The sequence below is a fragment of the Pinus tabuliformis genome, chromosome 8, assembly GCF_031772625.1.
Source record: "Pinus tabuliformis cultivar Carrire ecotype Pingquan chromosome 8, CPIR1, whole genome shotgun sequence".
NCBI lineage: Eukaryota > Viridiplantae > Streptophyta > Pinopsida > Pinales > Pinaceae > Pinus > Pinus tabuliformis.
The window spans coordinates 1,814,653,330-1,814,676,999 of NC_142294.1; the positions used below are offsets into that span (position 1 = coordinate 1,814,653,330).

The following is a 23,670-nucleotide window of genomic DNA, read 5'->3' on the forward strand; positions in this document are numbered from 1 at the left end:
TCTCCATAAAGCCATATTTATCTTTAAACAAAGGAAAAACAAATGGAAGAAGGAAAACTGTTATGAATGACACTACTCTAGCCATAAGAGTTACCATTGTTAAAGTTTGAAGGTTGCTCAGGGTCTGCATCTTCTACAGCATTTGATTAAGTCTACTTTCAGTTAAAATTTCAGCTACCTTTCACAATATAAAAAAGGAAGCAAATGCTTAGCATCATGTGAATCTCGAAAAGCAATGACAGTTAACTTTTGCCAGCAATGTAAAACAAAATAATTAGACTCCAATATGGTTCAGAGGATCAATTCATTAGGTTATAAGTTACGGTTGATAATAATCCTTTAATCTATAGGGGCAAAAAGACTGCAGTTTATTTCTAAACCATTTACTTTGTAGATAATAATATTGACATCATGGATGGACAATAAGTCTAAAATGAAATGTAGATTTGCAGACCATTGACGATAGTGTTGCAAAAGAACCTAATTCTCATTGACAATAATCAGAGATAGATAATATATACTAACAAAAATTTGCTTGAACAACTAGAAGTACAAAAATATTGCCATTTTAAGAACAATAGCTGTAAGTACAAAAATACTGTCATTGTAAAAACAATAGCAACATTAAAAATATTTTGTTGCTATTAGCTTCATAAATTAAAATGTGGAAGATTGTTCATTCAATGTAGGGGCATCATTGCTTGTTGCACTTGTACTGCTAAGCAAATTGGATATACTTCGTCTCAATCCCCTAGAAGGAACAATATTTCCCATTAAATCCTCTCTAATACTCTCCAACATCCTCACTACATCTCTCATAGTTGGTCTCTCTTCTGGCGAATATTCTGAACAAAGCAGACCAACTTGCAGCAAAGAAATTAAGCATTTGTATGCGTTATTTTCTTCAAACTCATCTCCATTCAGCTCACTAACAAGGACACTATCAAGCACTTCCTTCAATCTATTTTGGAATGTGGACTTCACCCAATTGTGCAAATTTAGGTTTCCATCAAATATGTCGCTAGTTGGTCTTTTTCTGGTAAGCATTTCCAATAACAGAATTCCATAGCTGTAAACATCCCCTTGGGTGGAAACTATCCCACCCAATCCATATTCTACAAGAAAGGAAACATTCATCAAAATTTTACTCAACCAATTTGTACAATATTGTAAATGAAAAAAATGAGTCAAAGTTTTGTTACAAAGAGACATACCTGGGGCAATGTAACCCACGGATCCTCTCAAAGAAAGTGTTGAAGTGAGTGAACTAGTAGAGCTTTCACCAATTAATCTTGAGATACCAAAATCTGTTACATGGCCTAACATATCTCCATCCAAAAGTACATTGCTAGGTTTTAAATCACAATGCACTACTTGCACAAAACAATCATGATGAAGATACTCCATGGCATAGGACACATCTATTGCAATGTCTAATCGAGCTTTCAATCCCAATTCACAAATATCCTCGCCATTGTTGTCATCTCTATCTGGATACAAATGCTTCTCTAAGCTTCCGTTAGAGATAAAATCAAACAGTAAACCTTTGAAATGAAGGTTGGAACATGAGGATATGACCTTCACCAGATTTCTATGTCGAATTTTTTGCAAGACACTACATTCTGCTTTAAAACTCTTCTCAGCCTGCTCATTTTGCAATTGGTAAACCTTCACAGCGACAAATGTGCCATCTTTCAAAGTTCCTTTATAGATTGACCCAAAGCTACTTGTTCCTAGCAAGTTGGCTTGGGAAAATCCATTAGTTGCCATGTGAAGCTCTTGATATGAGATCCTTTGGTAGTTTAACTTTTGGAAAATAGCTCTTGATACATCAATGCTTTGTATATGCATATTCCCTCTCCATATGAATCTTAAAAGTAGACAACATAGTATAAAAGCAATAGCTCCACACAATGGCAATAGTACTTGTTTGACAATTGTAAGACGACCTCTTGGTGTTGGGCAGGCATATAACTGGAATATTTTTGGTCCACAAAGGTTAGGATTTCCATTGAAGGACATGACAATTGATTGATTTGCAAAAAGTGCTCCTTTTGGAAGTTCCCCGGTGAACTTGTTAAAAGATAGGTTCAAATACTGAAGCATTTTCAATTTGTTGAGAGTAATTGGTATTGTTCCTGATAAGAAGTTGGAAGAGAGATCTAGGCTCATAAGATTTTGTAAATTTCCAAGTGAATCTGGAAAAGAGCCTTGAAAGGAATTTCGAGATAAATTCAAAGACAATAGTTCAACACAATCTCCAAGGGTAGGTGGAATGGATCCAGACAAGTGATTAGCGGAAATGTCTATAGCTTGAGCCATTGCAATTTTACCAATCTCCATGTGCAAGGGACCTTCTAATAAATTCCATGACAAATTCAAATACAACTGTAGATTATATAGTGCAACAATTTCTCGTGGTATGCTTCCGGTGAGTCTATTGTGAGACAAGTCAAGCAATTCCAAATTTGTACAGTTTCCTAATATTGCGGGTATGTTTCCTGATAATTGGTTGTGATGGAGGAGGAGATATCTTAGTTGTCTAAGGGGTGCAAAAGAAGTGGGAATCTTTCCCAATAGCATGTTTTGGCTGATGTCCAAGAGACCAAGATGTTGTAATTGTTCAAAGTCATTAGGTATGTTTCCCTCTAATTTGTTGTTGTCTAAATATAATCTTTCTAAATTTTTAATGTTTCTTAAAGATGGAATACTACCACCTAAATAATTATAAGATAATTCTAAATAAGTTAGACTACTAAGATTTCCTATAGATGGAGGGATGGTTCCTTCTATCATGTTTTTTGATAATGACAAGTAAGACAATTTGGTGGAAAGTTTTCCTATGGCAAAAGGCAAGACACCACTTAACTTGTTATTGCCCAAGATTAATTGTTCTAGGTGTGAACAATTGGTAAGGGCTACAAGGAAGGGCATGGTTGTAGCACTGTCACTGCGAAGTTGATTATTGTGCAAAAATAATCTTTCAAGGAGTGGTAGCTTACCCAATTCTACAGGCACACTCCCACTCAACTTGTTGTCGTTTAGAGCAAGGTCTGTGAGTTTCGTACAATTTCCAATGGAATTTGGTATGTTTCCACTAAGTTGATTTCCCCATAAATTGAGACGACTCAAGTTAACCATATTTGACAAAGAAGTGGGAATGCTTCCTGTAAGTTTGTTCATGAAAATTATCAAGTCAATCAAAGAAGAGACATTCGAAAAAGATTCAGGAATAGTTCCTGATAGTTCATTGTCAGAGAGATAAAGCCACTGGAGACTAGTGAGTCTGCTCAATTCTTGTGGTATACTTCCTGTAAAATTGTTTTTTGAAATTTCCAAATCAGTCAAAGTGGAGATATTTGACAAAGAAGCGGGAATGGGTCCTGATAATTCATTGTCATAGAGATAAAGACTTTGGAGACTACTGAGCCGACCTAATTCTGGTGGAAGACTCCCTGTGAGTTTGTTTATACAAATCTGCAAGTGAGTCAAAGTGGAGATATTTGACCAAAATATGGGGATGTTGCCTGAGAATTCACCAAAAGCACTTGTGAGACATTTTTTTGCAATCTGTGAAATAATCAAAACGAAATCTAATCTAGGTTTCCAAAGGAAAAACGAATGATACCTGTGAGATTGTTTGCTCCCATGTAAAGCTCCTTCAGATGTGTGAGGGAACCCAACTCCTGCGGAATGCTTCCAGTGAGATTGTTGTAGGCGAGTCCCAAGAAAACAAGATTTGTGCAATTGTGAAGATCACTTGGGATGCTTCCTGTCAATTCATTGCGATCCACCCAAAGAGTTCTCAAACGAGAGAGGCGTCCCAATTGAGTTGGGATATGACCGTGGAGAGCATTGTTACTGAGATCAAGCGTATGGAGAAACGACAAATTGGCGAGGGAAGGAGCGATGGTGCCGTATAGTGACATGGAAGAGAGGGTGAGAGAGACCACTCTGTCCATGTGGCGACGGCTGCAGGTTATGGCACTCCAATTGCAGAAGGGAACTGCAGGAATCCAATTGGCCATGGAACCATAAGGATCGCTGGTTATTGCGCTCTTGAATGCCAAGAGCGCATGTCGATCGTTATGGAATGAATGCGCAGAGGAGGAGGAGAAAATGAAGAGGAAAGAGAGCATATAAACGGCAACAAGGAAACAGAGCAACGACATGGTGAATGATGAGGAATTGCAATGTCAGCTCAGAATATGGAGAGGAGGATTCTGGGAAATATTTATAGGCGGAAAGAGAGAGTGGAGGGTGTATGAAGGTTTGGGCGTGATGAAGAGGGAGCAGAGGGAGTATGGTGGAGCAGAGGCATTTGCGAAAGGGTTGTAGTGGAGGTGATTTGTGGTGAGGCCGTCCAATGACAGGAATTACTCGTGCGCTCGTCTACACGCGGAGCATAATCGAAAAGATGTGTCCACTCTTTGGTGGGGTTGAACCTTTGCGAAAGGATTATGGTGGGGTTGATTATAAGGTGAGCTTTGTGGTTCATACACGCTGTGTCCACTTTCTTTGGAGCATAATTCAAGCTGTGTCCACTTTCTTTGGAGCATAATTCAAGCTGTGTCTGGTGGAGCTTTTCCATGTGTTGATTATTGGGATATTCGTGCAAATCACTCTCCGAGAGTGAGTGAGCAGAGCAATGTGCGTAATGATTACCATTGTTTTAAAAAGAAATATCCTTAACCATTGATTGGAGAGGTGCACAGATCAGAGGTGGTGGTGTCATTCTTCGGAGCATAAATGAAGATTGGGTGGAGCCACGGAATATTGTTATAGATGATTATGAAAACCGTTTTTTCTATAAGAAATATTTGGTTTATTTTAAAATTTAATTATGGAAAGTTTTAATAGAGGCATTCATGGATCATCATATTTTTGATAAGTTAAAATATTAGGGAGTGTGATATTGAATAAATATTTTAAAACTAAAATTTAAATATAAGACATTTTAAGATAAGGTTTTAGGAAATTTTATAAATTAAAGATATATTTTAATTTTCACTTTAATTTTATATAATATTAGAGATATAAGATAATTGAAAGCAAAAAAATATAATTTTTTCACTATTTGATATGGAGATGAGTAAAAAAATTTAATTTACCTTTTATCACTAGGAAGATATGTAATTTCTTCGCTATATGTCACAAAATAATATTATTACCTTGCTGCAAATAAGTAACCATATAATATTATTACCTTGCTGCAAATAAGTAACCATATTCGCATTTGCATTGACCGGCAATTAGTAATAGTAATGTTTTCATATTTTTATTATTTTCCTAATTATTTTATTTTCATAAAAAAAAATTAAATTTTTTAAAATAATATATATATATATATATTAAAATTTTATTGGTATATTAAGTAAATTGCTCAGATTAATGTTTTTTATGATTAAAAGTAAATAATAATTTTAATTTAAAATATATAGAAATCTATAAAATCTAAAAAAATTATTTCTATATTAATTGTGATTGGACTGGAAATTTGACGAACTTATTAAATGTGATTGTCACGTACCAATGAATCTGTATTTGCCAAGTTTCGAACAGCGGCTAACGCTCATGGGCTTGGGTTGCTCGACTCTTTGGAGGGTCTTCGAAGCCAAAATCGCCAATTTAGAGTTTCACAGCGTAAATTTGGAATTCTAATTAAAAAATTGGAAAATATACAAACAAACACTATTTAAAAAATAATAATAAAGCGTGAAACCAGAAGGAAAGAGTGAAAAACCACCTAACTCGCTTGGCATCTCACTTGATATAAATAGTTAAATGGTAATCACTTAACTATGCGATCTTGTTGATATTACATGGTGTGTAATTCATTATACAATTTACTTGTGATTTTTAAAATAAAAATGTATTAATAAAAAAAAATATTTTATTCTCAACCATAACTAAAATATTTCAATATCCATATTAAATAACATGATTTTATATGTATTTTATATAGAGAAAATAAAGTAATTTAGATTTTAAAATTTTTTATATTCACTCTCCATAATTAGAGAGACCCGTAATTTATTGTATTTCTAATATGGAGTTGATATATAAGATTTTAAAAATATCAATAACAAAGTGTAGGTTATAAATAAATATTTCAATAAGGAGGTTGAGTAAATGAAACATATAGAGAGATAGATTGAGCGAATTGTTATTCCATTAATAGTTGTTTTCTAATTCAACATATGAGGGATATTTATAATTTTTCCAATGCTTAATAAGGATTTGATATGTAATATTTTAGAAAATACTAATAATAAAAATAATTAAATGTATGCATATAGGAAAAAAAATATGAGGAGACATGTTTTAACAATTTAATGTGAGAACCTGAAATGTAAATAAAATATTTCAATGTCAACTACATATATATTATACCAACCTAGATCCATCTTATCTCCAAATCTACCCACTGTCAGGAGGGATCAAATCTCTGCAATCTAAAAGATGTTTGCATCTCAAGAGATTTGATCCCTCTCGATGCTTGGTAGATCCGGAGTTAGGATGGATCTAGGTTGGTTTTCCATTATCTTCTACTTTTTTATTGCATCACATTAGGTTCTTAAATTTAAGATGTAAAATGATTTCCATATCATAATTATTTCGTAGAGTGGCCTCCTTCTCAATATGTTAATGATTCAACCAATACATGGCTTCTTTATGTCAACCTTACTTAAGTCACACATAGTTTAACTAGAGTTTAAAGCAACATTAGGAAACCCCCTGTCTTCCATGTTGATTATATTGTTATTGGATATTAAGTACCTAGTCATAATCATGCTTTCAACGAGGAATGACTTGCTTCTACGAGGATGACAAGATAGGGTGTATTTCCTTTAATTTTAAGCTTATAAGTTATAAACACTTTTGGATTTTCTCTATCTTTTTCCACCATTATTTAGAGATTTTGTAGCCCCAAAGTTCATAACCACATAATATAAGAAGAGTGACAAGAGCCTCAAAGAGGAGATCTCTCATATCCCAAAACCAAATGTTTACTAATTTACAATTGCTTTCCACTTCATAATAAGTTTTCCACCCTTAAGTTTGTGATGAAGATTGATTATGAAATATCCATATGTAAGTCACTTCCTCGAAGTTATTATTCTCATACATCAAATTAGTGTAAGTGTATTTTATAATTTGATTGGCATAGTCTTTGTTTTGTCAATGTCAATATTCATACCCATACTAGATCAAAATTTTTGAGAATTATTATGTGCTTGTCAAGATTAGAGGGACTTCTCATCATAAGAACAATATCATTAGCATAAAGAAGAATGACAATGATTATTATGGCTAGAGACATGTTGATGCATCCTACTTCTTCCTAAAAACTTTCAAACTTGTTAATATATATGCCAAAAAAGATAGGGAACATGGCATAACCTTGCTTGACTCCTACATTACAATAATTTATTTTGACTAGCCCTATGTGTTCCTAAACTTGTCAATAACATCCTTATACAACATTATATGAATAGCTCTCAACTCAAATGAAACTTTTAGCTCTTCTAATATGTTCCGAAGTTTAGTTCTAGGCACTTTGTCAAATCATTTGCTAAAGTCAATGAAGCACCACACAAGGTTAATTTTATTATTGTGACACTTCTCAATAATGATATTAAATGTAACAATGTGGTTTGTACTTGAATAATAGTTCCCAAATATGATTTGGCCTTCCACTATTTTTCCATGACTTTGAAGTTATATAACAATCTTCTTTTCTAAAATCATTCAATATAACTTAACTACAAAATAATTCTTATTTAATAGCAAAATTAAACATAAATAAACACTTTTTCTTTTTTTATCCAAATAAATCACTATATTTTAATTTAACAATGTACATAAGTCAGTTTCAACACATTAATCATATATTCTTTTTAAAGAAAATTAAAAACTTTTGAATAACCAACTCACTTGTAAAAATAATACTTCAAATTGAGTGACTATAAAAAATTTCAATTACTTAAATCTTTATTTTTATTTTCATTTTTTGTGTTCGTTAAATAATGTCAGTTCTGAGATGGCCCTCGCGTATGCCTAAAAATGTTTTTCCTTGGCTAAGACCTAATCTTCCTTCGATATAAGGAAACATGTTAATGACCCAAGACCCAAAGACATTTAGCAGGAGTGAAAGTCTGCCCCCTTACATATCGCCATCGGGTAATTCCATGTGGCATGGTTTTCCTTGAATAACAGTGATGAGTCAGCTTGCATTCGTAGATAGTAGCCAGTGATGGTTATCCCCAGTAATAGCTTGAAAATTGAGTTATGGTATTTTTTCCCACTTTTTGGAAAAAATATGAGTCTTGAGATGATTGGCACACCTAACCTGTGGATTGAGTAATCGTACCCCAAGGGCATCTAAGATGTCAAAATCACCCAAGGATCGCGCTTGACCAAGGCCACACCAACCATTACTATGACTGAATTTTTGCCCACAGAATTTAGAACCAATTTCCTTTTCACCAAAAATTATCATAATGAAACACCCTATCACTTTTTATTCTATACCCTATAAATATATCTAAAAATAATAATTTCAATATTTTTTTTTTCTAAGTAAAACTGATCTATTTATAAAGACATAATGTACAAAGAGGCTCCGGCCTCAGCGGTACTGGGTCAGTTGTATGACCATTCTGAGCATCAAACCTTGAAATTGTGACTGCCCCAGATGGGGAAACTAGTTCGAGAACAAAATTAGGAAAGTTCAAGCTACCCTCGCAGGGGCTATAGTTCCATAATTCAAAAATTGTAACCAAAAGACTGTAAATTCCAAAACTTAACTCAGAATTTTCCACTGTAAATCGACAATTGGGAACAAAATTCAAAATTTTCGTCGCCTGAGTTGGAGACAAAAACAAAAAAAGACCCGACAGGAAACAAGGATCAAAATGACATGTAACGAAACTAATCAGAAACGGATTCAAGGCTCGCCACGTAACCTGGCAAGCAGCTGCAAGGTGTCTTCTGTTGGCTCTTCCTCCACGACCAGACACCATCCATATTCCTCATAACCAGTGTTCTCTGTATGTCCGCCACCTGCACTGTCCTCAGTTTGGATGCCATTATCCTTATGGGTGGCTTCACTTCCCAACATTTGTTGTTTGTTGCTAGATGGGTTTCCCTTGTCTTTTGGCGGGTGGTTGGAGCTCGGCTCCCCTGGAATGAAGCTGAACGGAGGTTCTTGGTTGATTTCCCGGCTGAGCGTTGGTTCGGGACAAGAGGCAGGGACTTCCCTGAAATCCACCATGATGGTGGAAATTATGAGCGGCTTGTTCATGGCACTTTGAAAATGGAAGTGCACTTGTTGAGAGGTAGCAGTGGCCACTACATACTGGGGGATTTCTCCGGAGCGACAAGCCTCACTCGTGCTCAGTCTTCCACGGCCACTTCGAGTGTCTGGATACCTTCTAAGGGAGCAGGAATTAGAGAGGCTACGAGAAGGAGAGACTGAAGGGGAGGATGAGACAAAAGGGGGCTGAGAAACAGGACGAGTGGTGCCTCCCCGACTGCCACCTCGCTTTCTCCTCATTCTATGACGATGTCGCATGGTTCTGAGATTGGGAGACTGCTGAGAGTGGTTGAAAACAGGGTCAGGAGTCAATCCAGGAGCTACAGAAGGAAAGATGAAGGGGTCAAGGGAATTCACATTCGGGGAAGAGGAAGGAGCTGAGACCTCAAAACACATGTGGCAGAGTAGGGACTAGGAGAAACTGTCACCATTGCCCAGGTCAATGCAGCAGAAGAGTCTGCAGTGTCTTCCAGTGGCTGCGCGAAGGCTCGGCTCTGTTGTAGAGGGATGGCAGGAGAAATTGAGAGGCTGAATGGGGGAATGAGGGGGACAATGTTCTATATCTCTGGATTTGCAGGGAATGTCTTGATTTTCCCAGTTGGTTAATGGCGCCGGCCTGAGAGCCAGGACTTACCATAAGATCACACAAGTAAAGGCGCAAGTGGCCATACAGATAATCCACCTGCTTATCCGGCTGCTCATGTGCATTAAATTCCTATCTACCACCCGCATCCGAGGAATAATTTCAATATTTTAATCAACATTAAAATATTTATGTATATTCCTCTCTATTAACAAAGCAATATTTACTATTATAATTTTAATATTAATATGCAATCTAATATCTATTATAAACTTCATATCCATTTTTCTTAGTTTTTGAAGACATTTCAAAAGTTATATGATATCCAAATCCATATACTATTTAACACGATAGGTACTTTATAAACTTGCAATATTTACTATTACTTTATATATTGTGATTTTTAATATTAATATGCAAACTAATATCTATTATAAACTTTATTATCCATTTTTCTTAGTTTTTGAAGACATTCCAACATTGTTTTTATGTAGCAGTTAAATGCTATCCATATACTATTTAAGACAATAGGTACTTTATAAACTTTTTTCATTCAGAGAATTATCATAAATACTATTAAAATGAAAATATAGTAGTTTATATTTATTATCTTTATATTAAATGTTTTATTATAATTTTTTCATGTTATTTTTATTATAATTTTTAATTTTCTATTATTATTAAATTTGTTAGTATCTTTATTAACCAATTACAAAATTCTATAACAGGTCATTTCTCCTCTATCTAAAAACAATTTAGTAGCTTCACTATAGTATCTTAATATTTAATCTTTACTCAGGTTGGAATTGGAATTGTAATTAGTTATATTATTAGTTTTTATAAAGGTATGTAAATGGACAAAATACCTTAAACAATTATAATTATAATTTAATACCATCTAATGAAGAGGTGAAGCCTTGATATGGACCATGAGAAGCCATGAGGAGGAGGGTAACCAACAAATGGCATTTGGAGAATTAATCTTAGGAATGAATTATTGGATGTGCAAAAGGATCATGAGATTTGAGGTTGTCAATCTTTTTCCAAGAAAACATCTAATGGGAAGGAGTGGAAGTAGTGGGGTTATGCCCCATCTGTCTTATCAAAGTTATGGGAAACATACCACTAAAAGACTTTGGATGTCTAAACAAAAGTGCTTGATTTAACCAAAGGATAATTCTAAAAGGAAATTTGTCAAATAAGCTAACCCATGGAAGAGAATGAAAGAGAAAGAAGTGTGTGTAGGAAGCACTTGTGCACAACAAGGAGAATAAAAATTCTAAGGAAAGGAGCATTCATGAAGGAATGTGTTAGTGGAAGCAAAGAGATAAACAAGGAGAGAACAGAGAGGGATAGAGAGAGTCGTAGAGAAACTAAGAGAAGAACAACACTCGTGGGAGTGTAGGAGCTGAAGGTAGAGCAAAAGATGGTAAGACAAACAAAGAATTGGTGAGTTTGATTAGATAAGAAGAATAGCCTTCATGAATCTTCCCCATACTATTGAGTTAAACTTCCCTCATGGCTCCATGGTCTAGCTTGAGGGTGGCCAGTTGCAAGAAATATTGTAGTGCAACTGAGGCTATGGTGGGGTGGAATGTGGCTCACCCTTCAGTAGTTAATGGAAGCATTTGATCATAAGATAAGTGAACTTGTGGTAGTCACACTTGTAATGTAAGCCATTTTTAATGAAATAGAGATGGTGTTGCTAAATTCTATGCCTATGAACTTGTCCATTGGATGGATATCATGGCCTCTGTGTTGCTTGTTTATGATATAAAATGGAAATTTTGTTTTAATGGTTATGATGGTTTTGTAATGTTCACATCCATGCTTAAATATCCTTAAGTTCTCTTATGTTTTGTTAGATCTATAGACTTGGTAATTCTTAAATTTCCCGGTAGCCTCAAGGGTTAGCTTAATTGGTTGAGGTCCCACTACTAAAGCACCTTTCCCTTGGGAGGTCATGAGTTCATTTCTCCTCAACACCCTTAGGGTTAGGCTCAAATTAGTTTGGTTGGGGGGTGTGGTCCCTTTGGCTGGACCTACCCTATTTTTCCATCAAATAAAATAAAATAAAATAAAATAAAATCATAGCTAATTATAAATCAAATAAGAAGTATAGTTGAGAAGAAAATGGAAGTTAAACCCTTCAATCTCTTAGACAACCATGATGGTTGGTTGGTTGGTTGTAGAGAACTTTCGGTGAGTTTTAATTAATAAATTCGGTCTTCCTTGTATATACCAAAGAAGCTATATATTTTTTGTGGAGTTAGAAGTTCCTATAAGTGATTTGGACCCAAATGTAAGAGGAACAACCTGGACAACAAGGTGAGGACTCAAATGAAATTTGTCCTCACATAACATCTAAAGAAAATGGTTGTAGAGTTCACTAAGGAAATCTTGGGCTACTTGGAAGTCTATTAAAGAGATTGATGTGGACTTGAATGGTTTTTTAGTGATTGCGATGGCCTTTCTAAGCCAACTGAGGGATTTGAATACATCATTGACATCATCATTGACATGAAGAGACTCTTCAAGGTAACCACATAGAACTTCATTGTCTTTCCATTAAGGTCCACAACAATGAACAACATTGTGATTCTCAAAATGTAAACGTAATGAGCCTTCTTGTTCAACATAGCAAAAAAATTGGATGACCTTGAGTAGAGTGCAATATGTTTCAAGATATGGTATTAAACTTATGCAAGGACTTTCCTTCTATGGTCTACAATCACTAAATTTCAAATCAACATACCTACATCAACATCATCAACCTATACATGACGACACAATTGCAACAATGACCAACACCATGCATACATATCAAGCACATATACAATTGACATACATTCATGACAAACACATTCTGCCCATCCAGTCCAAGTGTTGAACTTGAGAGCTCTGATACCACTCTATAACCACCCCTCCAACATTTACCCAAATCCACAAGCTCATTAGGGTAAACATGAGATGAGAGTTATCGTGCGAGACTTGATTTCCAAGATGCACTTATGGAAAACGGGGTCCACATGTCCAAAACTAACTGCAAAAACCCAACGACACATAATCACACTGCTACCAGCCTAATTTGACCCAACCATATTTCATTTCAAATTCGTTTTGTTAAATTTAATACAACTTTCCATTTTTGGGAGTTTTTTGGGTTCTAAACTTCTAAGGCTATTTTGAGGGCCTAAACGACATTTTCAAGGAAATAAAAAAGATTTTCATAGTCAAATGAAGATCGTATGCCCAAGTTATGACCCTAGGAAGTTAGAGGATTATTCATTTATACAAAAAATGTGTGTACATAGTACCTGTAGGTTCTAAATACATACCTATTCATTAATTCAATAATCTCACCAGAGAATCACCGATAAGGTCCTATGCCCTCTCCACATAACTACAACACCACTTATTAGTCCATACATTCATTAACCGATCAATAACTAAAAATTTATGACAAGAGCCATAGAATATACACATCATATGAACATTATATAACCAGAAATTAACTAGCATATACACTATGGAAACCCAATCATAATATCACCAACATAATGCGAAAAATTATACATGAATCATCATAGAATAATGGCTCTTATTAACATATGAGAATTACAACCAAGTTAGGGACTTCCACATACCACCGGACCATAGATTAGGTTGAACCAAATCTGTTTTTCAGCCAATCACCCTCGCGCCATATTCCAAGCATGAATGTGTGATCTCATGGAATAAACCAAACGAAACCAAATTAGGGCTTCCATAGGCCAAACTGCCTCAAACCTCAACTAGTGATTCCACATCACTGTTAGATATCAATAACCATCACCATATCACTCTCTACCAAAGTTTTACAGGGCTCTAAAGGAATTTTTCCAACTCGGCTTCCAGGACTAGTAAGTCAATCCACAGCTTTCCGAAATGTTTTCCAACCAAGGCTTCCAAGATTAGTAACTCAACCCACCAAAGGTTCAAGAGAATTTGTCCAACCAAGGCTTCCAGGACTAGTAACTGAACCCATGCTATTCCAGGGCTTCCAGAGTGTTTGTCCAACCAAGGCTCCAGGAACTAAGAACTCAACCCACAACCATAAGTATATGAGAACCAATAATAAAATAAAGGGAAAAACCACAACACCATGGCTATCTAGGAATGGAAAGGCTAGGAAAAACCACTGCCAATCTAGGCAATCCTCCATGCCAATGACAGATCATAACTAAATAACCACATGCATACACCATGCATGTCAAAACTAGTAAGTAAATCATACATGTAACTTGGCACCTGCAAAGCAATCCAATTGTAGCTATTGATCCCACTGTCCCCTTACGTTTTCCTTGTTTCCTTTGCCTTCTAATGGGCTCCAAGAAACTCTAAGTTTTCAAGCGTGTGAGAGAATAGAGAGACAGCTCCAAGCTAAAATTGACAAAAAGCCATGAACTGATCCTCATAAGCCTTTTTATCATTGAGGCCTCTATTTTTTCATTTTTCCTTAATTTTTCCTTCAATATTATTCCTCGTGCAATTTTGTGACCTTTCACCTTCCTTTTTTCCTTTTTTCCATTATTTGATAAATAAAATGGCGAAAAATGCCACTTTTCCTTTACCATTTGATTTTCCAATTTCCATAGCCATTAATTAATCACAAATGATCCCCATCACTATGTTTTTTCCCAACATTTAGCTTGGAACACGTGTCCCATGACCTTGGTATTTTTTTCCTTTATTAACTTTATTACATGGATTTTTAACTAGGGTTTTTACAATATTAAATTAGGCTTGAAATTTTTATTGAGTGGTCTTGCAAAGCTACAAATGAACCTTGAAAAGAGTACTAATGGAAAACATGAACCATAGATTAATTCAACTGGAAAAAAATGGGTTGATTCAAAAGTGCTATTGTGATTGAAAACTTTATTAACATAAGCACTTTACTCATCCATATTATACCCTCTTGAAAAGAACGCCTTGATCCTTGATGGTGTTCCATTTTTCTTCTCATTAGATGCTGTGGAAATTGAGAAGCCCTAAACTAAATTGAAAGCTCTGATAGAAAATTCAAATATAAATATTTGATTTCATTGTGTGGATTTGAAGGAAAATTCAAATATAGTCAAAACCCCCACAGATAATATTATGGTGTTTATAAAGCTACTTGATTCAATGATTGTTATTGTGGCCATGAAGGATCATTATGTGATGAACTTGGAATTGGATTGTAGTTTCAATACTAAAGAGGAAGAGGAGTTTAGTGTTGAAAATAGCAACAAGAAATGTTAAAAATAGAATCTATAAATTCCAATTTCATTTGTCCTTGAATTAAATTGTGAATTAAAATTGTAATTCTATTCTCATATCAACTTCTAAATAGTTAATTAATTTTAATTAACTTAATTAGCTTAGGAATTTCAAGTTGGAAGTCTTTTGGAAGTCATGTATATCTTCTCCCTAAATGCTAGCGGTCAAGTATGAGTTTAGATTGGGTTGTATTTAGATAACTTAGTTTACTGCATTATAGTCAATTAAACTCGTTCTAACTATTTGTTGAACTGGTAGAGGATTAACAGTCAGTTAGTGCATTGGTGCATCCACAAGTGTTATTCCAGATAACTAAAGATTCACTCATTAGAAACTCATGCATGTCAATTAGAGAAAGACATAATTGAGACTAGAGTGCAGGGACAGTGTACCATTAGTTGTATGATTTACTGAGTTGTAAAAAACATGCATGCAATCAGGAAGAGGACCAATTTAGGATTGCCCAGTTTTGGAAGCATGAATTCCCTTTAAATACGGGATATTCATCCTAGGAATTGTGCAAGTAAATAGGGGCTTGGAGAGCTGCAGAATAGGCTAAGGATTTGGCTTGAGCTAGCTTGTGAGCTAAGAGTTGATTATACTTGTGAAGGGATTGTTCTTGCGAGAACAAGCATTGTATTCTCATCTTGGATTTCTGATTAATGAAATATAGATAGTAGGGTTTTTGAGCTATGGCTTTCCCCATATACATATTGTGTTATGTTACATTGATTATCTTCCTCTTGTCGAATATTATTTTCATCAATCATTGGTTTCCGCTGGTTGAAAGTAGAAGTAGATTCTTTTCCTGTGCTTAAGTAAATTTCACGAGCTTGTGAATCTATATGATAATATACATGGTATCAGAGCTGAAGAAAATATACTAGAGGATATTTTGAAGTTTTTTGAGTTCAGGGTTACATGTGAAATTCGAATTTGCAATACATACTTTAGGATCGGTATATGGAATTCTACGATTTGCGGCTCGAGTATGCCTTGGATGGCAACTTGAATTACATAGCCTGCAAGAAAAGGATGGAGGCTGTGTTGGAGGATAAGGGCTTGAAGGAATTCATTGATCAAGACATTCCTAAGCCACCAACATTGGATGCAAAATATCTGGCCGAATGGAAGAAGTGTGCGGTAAGGGCGAGGTGGATAATCCTTGAGGGTGTTCGAGACCAAGTTCGCTCATTGTCGAGATGAGCTTGGAAGTGTTGGAATCATCATTTCCGAGGATGATATGGCAAGCCTAGACCTTATAGTAATTCACAAGAGTTGGCATAGTTATCGGGAATCTGTCAGTGGGAGGGAGAAGCTACCAGATTGGGAACGAATGTGGTCGGATTTGGTACAAGAGTAGTTTCGATGAAACACCAGAGATGGGACCTCTTCCAAGGAAGTGGAATTGGACTTTGCCTTAACGCGTAAGGAAAATAATTCCAAGGGAAAGAAGTCCCAAGGCAAGGTGGGTGGAAATAAGATTGACTTGTCGAAAGTCAAGTGTTTTCACTATCGCGAGCATGGGCACTATGCCACGAATTGCCCACAGAAGAAAGTAAGCAAGAAGGAGCCTGCAGTAGTTGCATCAGGTGAAGCTTTAGCTTCACAATTCGAACTTGATTTTACTCTCATTGCATGGATGACCGATACTGTTATGGGAGGCATGTGGTATCTTGACAGGGATGCCTCATTCCATATGATGGGGAACAAAGATCTCTTTAGTGATTTTGAGTATAAAGACCTCAAGCAGAGCATAGAGTTTGGAGATGAGAGGAGGTATAAAGCTACCGGGATTGGTATGGTTAACTTTCAGAGGGATTCTGGCTCCCCTCTTAGGATCACAGATGTGATGTATGTTCCAGGACTAAAGAAGAATCTTTTTTCAGTCGCGATATTGGAAGACCATGGATACAATGTGATTATTAGTAAGGAAAAGGTTTTCCTTATACACATTTCCATGGGACAGGTGAAACATATTGGTGCATGGGTCAGGAACCTGTGTGCTATTAAGGTACAAGATGCATGCAAAGCCTTGAGGAGCAAGGCAAAGGTTAGAGACTTGGTGGTTGAGATGGAGAGTAAATTACCTATCAACATGTAGCCACAGAAGAAGAAATCTCAGACAATTGTGGAGCAGCCACAATTTGATAAGCAGAGAGGAGACCGAGTGGAGGCATCCACTCATGTAGAAACCTCTAGTAGGGGGAAATTTTGAGCCAAGTGGGAGAGGGAGCACATGCAACCATACCTCCAAGTGTGAGGTGGGGCAATATGAAGTGATATTCCCAAGAGGGATGAAATTGGGTAGGGTCCATTGAGAGGTTTTGTTTCATGGATTGTACCTTGCTACGGGAGTCCAAAGTACATAGTAGCACGAGGAATCAATGGCGATTGATGCAGGTAAAGATCAGAGTAATAGAGGCTAGAGAAGTCAGATATTGAAGAGCGCATAGAAGGGTTGACAACACTGTAGATAGGCAAAGTCAATAGAAGCGCAAATTTTTCAGTCGACGGAGGCAGTAGCAGTCAGAGATTTTGGTGACAAATGCATCATACTGATTCAGGTTGGATGTTTTTTTTGGCTTCAGGAGGTGATGTAGCAACAACACAAGAGAGAACTGTTGCAAGCATAGCATTCCAAAGGTTCAGGATCAAGATCGAGTTGAATTCCTTTCTTGTTGAGAGGGAGTGTTGAAAATAGCAACAAGAAATGTTAAAAATAGAATCCAAAAATTCCAATTTAATTTGTCCTTGAATTAAATTGTGAATTAAAATTGTAATTCTATTCTCATAGCAACTTGTAAATAGTTAATTAAGTTTAATTAACTTAATTAGCTTAGGAATTTCGAGTTGGAAGTCTTGTATATGTTCTCCCTAAATTTTAGGGGTCTAGTATGAGTTTAGATTGAGTTGTAATTAGATAACTCAATTTACTAAGTTATAGTCAGTTAAACTAGTTCTAATTGCTTGTTGAACTAATAGAAGATTAGCATTCAGTTAGTGCACTGGTGCATGCACAAGTGATACTCCAGATAACTAAAGATTCACTCATCGGAAACTCATGCATGTTAGTTTTGAGAAAGACCCAATTGAGACTAGAGTGTGGGGAAAATGTACTATCAGTTGTATGATTTACTAAGTTGTAAATATCATGCAAGTAATTAGGAATAGGACCTAATTAGGATTGCGCAGTTTTGGAAGCATGAATTCCCTTTAAATATGGGATATTCATCCTAGGAATTGCGCAAGGAAATAGGGGCTTGGAGAGCTGCAAAATAGGCTAAGGATTTGGATTGACCTAGCTTGTGAGTTGAGAGTTGATTATACTTGTGCAACAATTGTTCTTGTGAGAACAAGCATTGTATTCTCATCTTGGATTTATGATTAATGCAATATACATAGTAGGGGTTTTGAGTTGTGGCTTTCCTAGATACATATTGTGTTATGTTCCATTGATTATCTTCCTCTTGTCGATTACTATTTTCATCGATTATTGGTTTCCGTTGGTTGAAGCTAGAAGTAGATTCTTGTCTTGTGCTTTAGTAAATTGCATGAGCCTGTGAATCTACAAGAAAATCTACATTTAGGGCTTCAATGGAGGCTAGGTCAATGTTAGTAGACCTGAGCATTATCAATAATGGATCAATAATTTTTCCTCTTCTTAACACTCAATATGCAAATGAGATTGACTAGAGCGTGGACATGAAATGTTCTACAATGCTAATGACTTGATGGTATAATGTGAATTGTTTTGAGAAAAATCAGCCAATAGTCTATGCTTTTCTCTTAAAATAAACATTCTAATAGTCCATGGTTTTTAAAAATCGATAATCCCTAATAGATGCATATGATTTGTTCCATAAAAATCATTTATAGAGAATCATATGGTTAGGTTTAGGGTTTTTGAGCATTGGTAGTGAATGAATCTACAAATATGCTCATGGCATATAGAAACAATGATGCCTCTTTGAAGCAATGGTGTGATGTGGTTGGTATTGTTTGGCCTATGCCAACATGATTTTGTGTGAATTTGCAACACAATAGATTTGATTCAAAATCTTGTGGCAAAATGGAGAAATCTTGGAGTATGCTACAAACAAATTAAGAAGATCATGGATTTATCTAAAAACATCAACCTTGGTCTCATACTACTAACATGTTAGAGATGTATAACTCCATGCATTTCAATTTTATTAAAATGACACAAATATATACATACACATAGATGAACTTTGCTTTCATCTTCCCATAGATTAGATGATTATTCCTATTCACCTAGATGACTCTTCATTTCTCTGAGATTAACTATTTACAATACCATAATCCAAAGGATTAAGTATTTGGCACACTGAGGGGATCATTTGGCCCAAAAACAAGAACAAGTGACTCTCAAAACTAGAATTAGAGCTACAAAGTAATTATAAACAAAATTAGAGGTATAAGGTATTAACTCAACATTGTAAGCGGAATTAGAGGTAGAAGGTATTAGCTTAACAGTGTAAGTGAAATTAGAAGAGATGGTTGGTTGGAAGAACCAAATTTTCGAAACTTGACTAATGTTTAGTAAAATTTGATGAAAAAAATATCATTCATAATAATAATGTATTTATATAGAGACAATTTAATATGTAGATTTTGATGATCACATGTATTATCTTGGATGATGGCCTCTACGTGTTCTTTTCCAAGATTACTAGTCGAGGCATCATCTGAAGTTCAATTTTAGGTGAAGTGATCGAGGTTGTCAATTGGATCAAGGAAATTTGGTTGGAATGGCCCTTGATTCGAAATGAGATATTTTTTGGAAACTTTCATTCACCAATACTTTAACTTGATTCAACATTCCAATAAACCCTTTTAATTGTGTTTAGTTCACTTTTTAAATGTTATTGTCTCAATTATGTTCTTAATTTTTTTTTTATTGTAAATATATATTAAATATTTACACTAAATGGCCTATGGATTACTTTTGATGAGTGATTTACTAAAAGGGTTCATGAATGACTCCATGAAAGGGAGGTCATTCATTTGAGTGGTCACACTAAAATGGTTTTCTTGTTTAGACGAAAATTCCATTGGTGGAGGAGGGGACCTACCTCTCTTCTATTGCTTCTTCTTCTTTCTCACAATTTTATATAAGGTATTTATTCACTTTAACTTAATACTTTATTAGCTTTGTTGGTGAGGATTGGAACACTGAAGTTTAATATGTCTTAATACATTATTTGCTTCATGGATCTAGATTACAATTATGCAGATTAATATGCCCTTTTCAAGGATCTTCAATTTACCATAGATGTTATCAAGTATCATTTTTGTAAAAAGAAATTGGAGCTTGTTTAGGGATCTTAAATGGTACCCGTTTGGTTAATAAAAACATTCTTGTGATTTTAAGTTGGTGGTGACATATTCTCCTTGTTGTTTTTTATTGTCAAGGATACTCCTTCCTTTATTATGCAATCCATTTTTAACATTAGAACAATCCATTTTTAACATTAAAATAGTTAAATTTACAATCAATAAATACTAATGCACTAATAAAACTAGGGGAAAATTAATTGTTCTATATGTTGCATGTCTTTAGTGATTTTTTTTCAAATTGAAAAAACAATCCCACACATATCTCATTTATTGCAGATGATTTCAACATTTACTTTACAAAGTATTTATATTAATTCAAAATTCAAAATCAGTTCATTTGTAAGTAAGACAATAAGGACATATTTTTAAAACCCATAATTCTAGATATCAAAAACTTTGAATTCTGATGTTGCATATATTGAAGATCCAAAATGCCAAAAGTGTAAGAAGAGAAGATGATATGAGCTGTTTTTTCAAGAGTGGATTATCATGTGGAATGAAGAACTAGAATCGATTGTTGTAAACTAATAGAGATCCATTTTAATTAGAGATCTATCAATGGTTGAGAGAGATCAAATATGTCGAGTTACAAACCTCTTTTAAAGAGAAAAACTTGAAAAAAAAGGTTTGGACCTCAATAAATTTGATATTTCTTTGGACTTGGTAGATCCACGATAAATATAAATATAAATATAAATATAAAATATATATATATATATATATATATATATATATATATATATATATATATATATATATATATATATATATATAGCATGTTTTGGTGCATACATAGATTTAAAGCCTAGAAAATTTGCTTGGATACTTGGATTTTGTATATTTCGACAAATTTTTGTTGTACTTCAGACAAATTTGATTGAAAATATATCTGGAAAAAATGACAAAATATAGAGTAATCCACTACCTGAAATGTTTTCACCATATCAATTCATTTTTTTCAATTACCTTATATAATATTTACATAGTTTGTTTTTTTTCCAACTTTTGATTACTTTTTTTTTTTAAGTTAATATAAAATTATTAAATTTTTTTTTTTTCTCGTTAAGACTATGCTATTCTATTATGTACATAAACAGGAAAACAGTTACAGTCATGAGGTCATATTGCCAGAGGCCGTGGATGGCACTCTGGACTGACAGTGATAAAAAAACCACCCACGCAGGGGCTACACCACTAAGACAAATCACCCGCGCAGGGGCCCTACCACAGAGACAAGTCACCCACGCAGGGGCATCACCACTGAGACAAATCACCCACGCAGGGGCGCCACCACTGAGACAGGTCACCCACGCAGGGGCGTTAAACCATTGAGGTGCAGTAAGAGCAAAAATTGACATCCCACGCAGGGGCACAGAAAAGAAAAAGAAGACCTTCATCAGAATCCCTTGCAGGGGCATTGACAGACCTTGAACAGTATATTTCTCGAGCCAAACAGAAACAGCCAAAACATACAGTAAGCCATTGTAGCAAAAGTAGCAAGTCATAGGAAAACCTGAGCAGCATCTGAAGGGGAGAGCCTGAGCGAACGGACAGCTATTCGTCCGGCTCCTCCTCGATAATCCAGCACATACCTTCCGGGAGAGAGTCCCAAGCGGCCTTGTCCTTCTCTGAAGAAGGTGCTGCCTGAGTCGAAGGTGGAACGACAGCCGGCTCTGGGCTGCCCTCTGGCAGACCCTCAGCATCCCTGGAGCTTCCAGCCTGGTGCAGCTTTGTGCTGGGTTGTTCCTCGCCCTCCTCCTTCGGTTCTTCAAGAAACAGGACCGAGACATGGGCGTTGATACGAGAATTGCCCTGGGAATTGCTGAAGGAGAAGACTGCAGTTCCAAACGCAGGTAGCGGAGCCGAGCCCGAATCTGGATTGCTGGAGTCCATGAACTGGCTCGACTGGATGGGATGAGCCTCTGCGACTTGGTGGCATAGACATCGACAGCAGCGGGAGGGGGGAGTTGCGACTGAGGGGCGTGAGGATCCGCCTCTACCAGAGCCTCGACGGCTGAGAAGGCGCTGTCGAGGCTTGACCATGATTCCCCTGATAGCAAGAAAACGAAACAGAGCAGGATGAGAGGAGATGGATAGTTTGAAACACCCTTCACCCTCCCTTGCAGACCTGAAACCACCGTCAATTGCCAAAGGGGCGACGTGAGCATTAGCTCTGAGAGCCGTCGACCATAAACCCAATTCCGAAATCTGAGCTCGACCCAACACTTGACATTCCATACCCTCACCATTCTTATGCTCCTCTGCTCTTCCTCGATCCTCGCATGCCATAACTGCCCTCTGCACTCGCAATTGAAACCCGGACAAGGCAATGAATTGTCGTCCCTTAACGCACCTGCACCCACGCTTAAGCTCCATGGCGGCGGATCGCAGTAAATGCGAGTTTTATGCTTGGGGCCGCCCATGGTAATGTTGAGGGCCCTGAAATCGGGTCAACAACAAGGGGGATACCCACCCGGTCGGGAACCTGGTTGGCGGCTCCTTGCCCGTTTGGTGTAGCGGGTCCGACTGGGGATAACGGGACCAGCTTCCCGATCTAAGGGGTGTGTGTGTGTGTAGGGTTTGATTATGCTGTTTCTTTGAGAACTTTTGAGAGCTAATTTAAATCTAACTCATGATTTGACTATAAGCTGCTGAAATCTAATGAAAACAACATGTGCAATCTACGCTAACCCGGGGTATATCTTTTCCATCATGCGATCTAAAAAAGATTTCATATAATAACTGGTAATGAAGATTATTCAGCTACTATAAGAATATAAACCATTCTGTGTAAGAAGTTAAACAGGACAGTTGTGGACTGCATATCGCATGATAAATCATTCATATGTCAAGCATGAACAAATGACTCCATTGTACAAAAGTGCCAAATGGTAACCACACATTTATAAATTAACATATAAATAACATCAGCTGTATATCACTCTAAGCAAATAAGTAGAAATTCATCAAGAGATAAAAGTACCATTTATGACTGATTTTTACTCACAAACTTCAAGCAATAATGATTTACTTCTACTTACTTCTAACACCTACTAAGAGTACAGAAATGCAACATCAGTAGCAGACATTAAGATGCAAA

The 23,670-nt window shown here is 36.0% G+C and overlaps 1 protein-coding gene across 1 annotated transcript; it reads right to left on the reverse strand.

Moving 5' to 3' along the window:
- Positions 1-604: 604 nt before the first annotated feature.
- LOC149243527 (uncharacterized) lies at positions 605-4,254 on the reverse strand. The gene is made up of 3 exons (XM_089374559.1): positions 3,629-4,254; positions 1,215-3,527; positions 605-1,115 (listed from the first exon to the last, which is right to left on the reverse strand). The coding sequence occupies exons 1-3, from the start codon at positions 4,170-4,172 to the stop codon at positions 658-660; spliced, it is 3,315 nt and encodes a 1,104-aa protein (XP_089230685.1). The 5' UTR covers positions 4,173-4,254; the 3' UTR covers positions 605-657.
- Between the last annotated feature and the right edge of the window lie 19,416 nt (positions 4,255-23,670).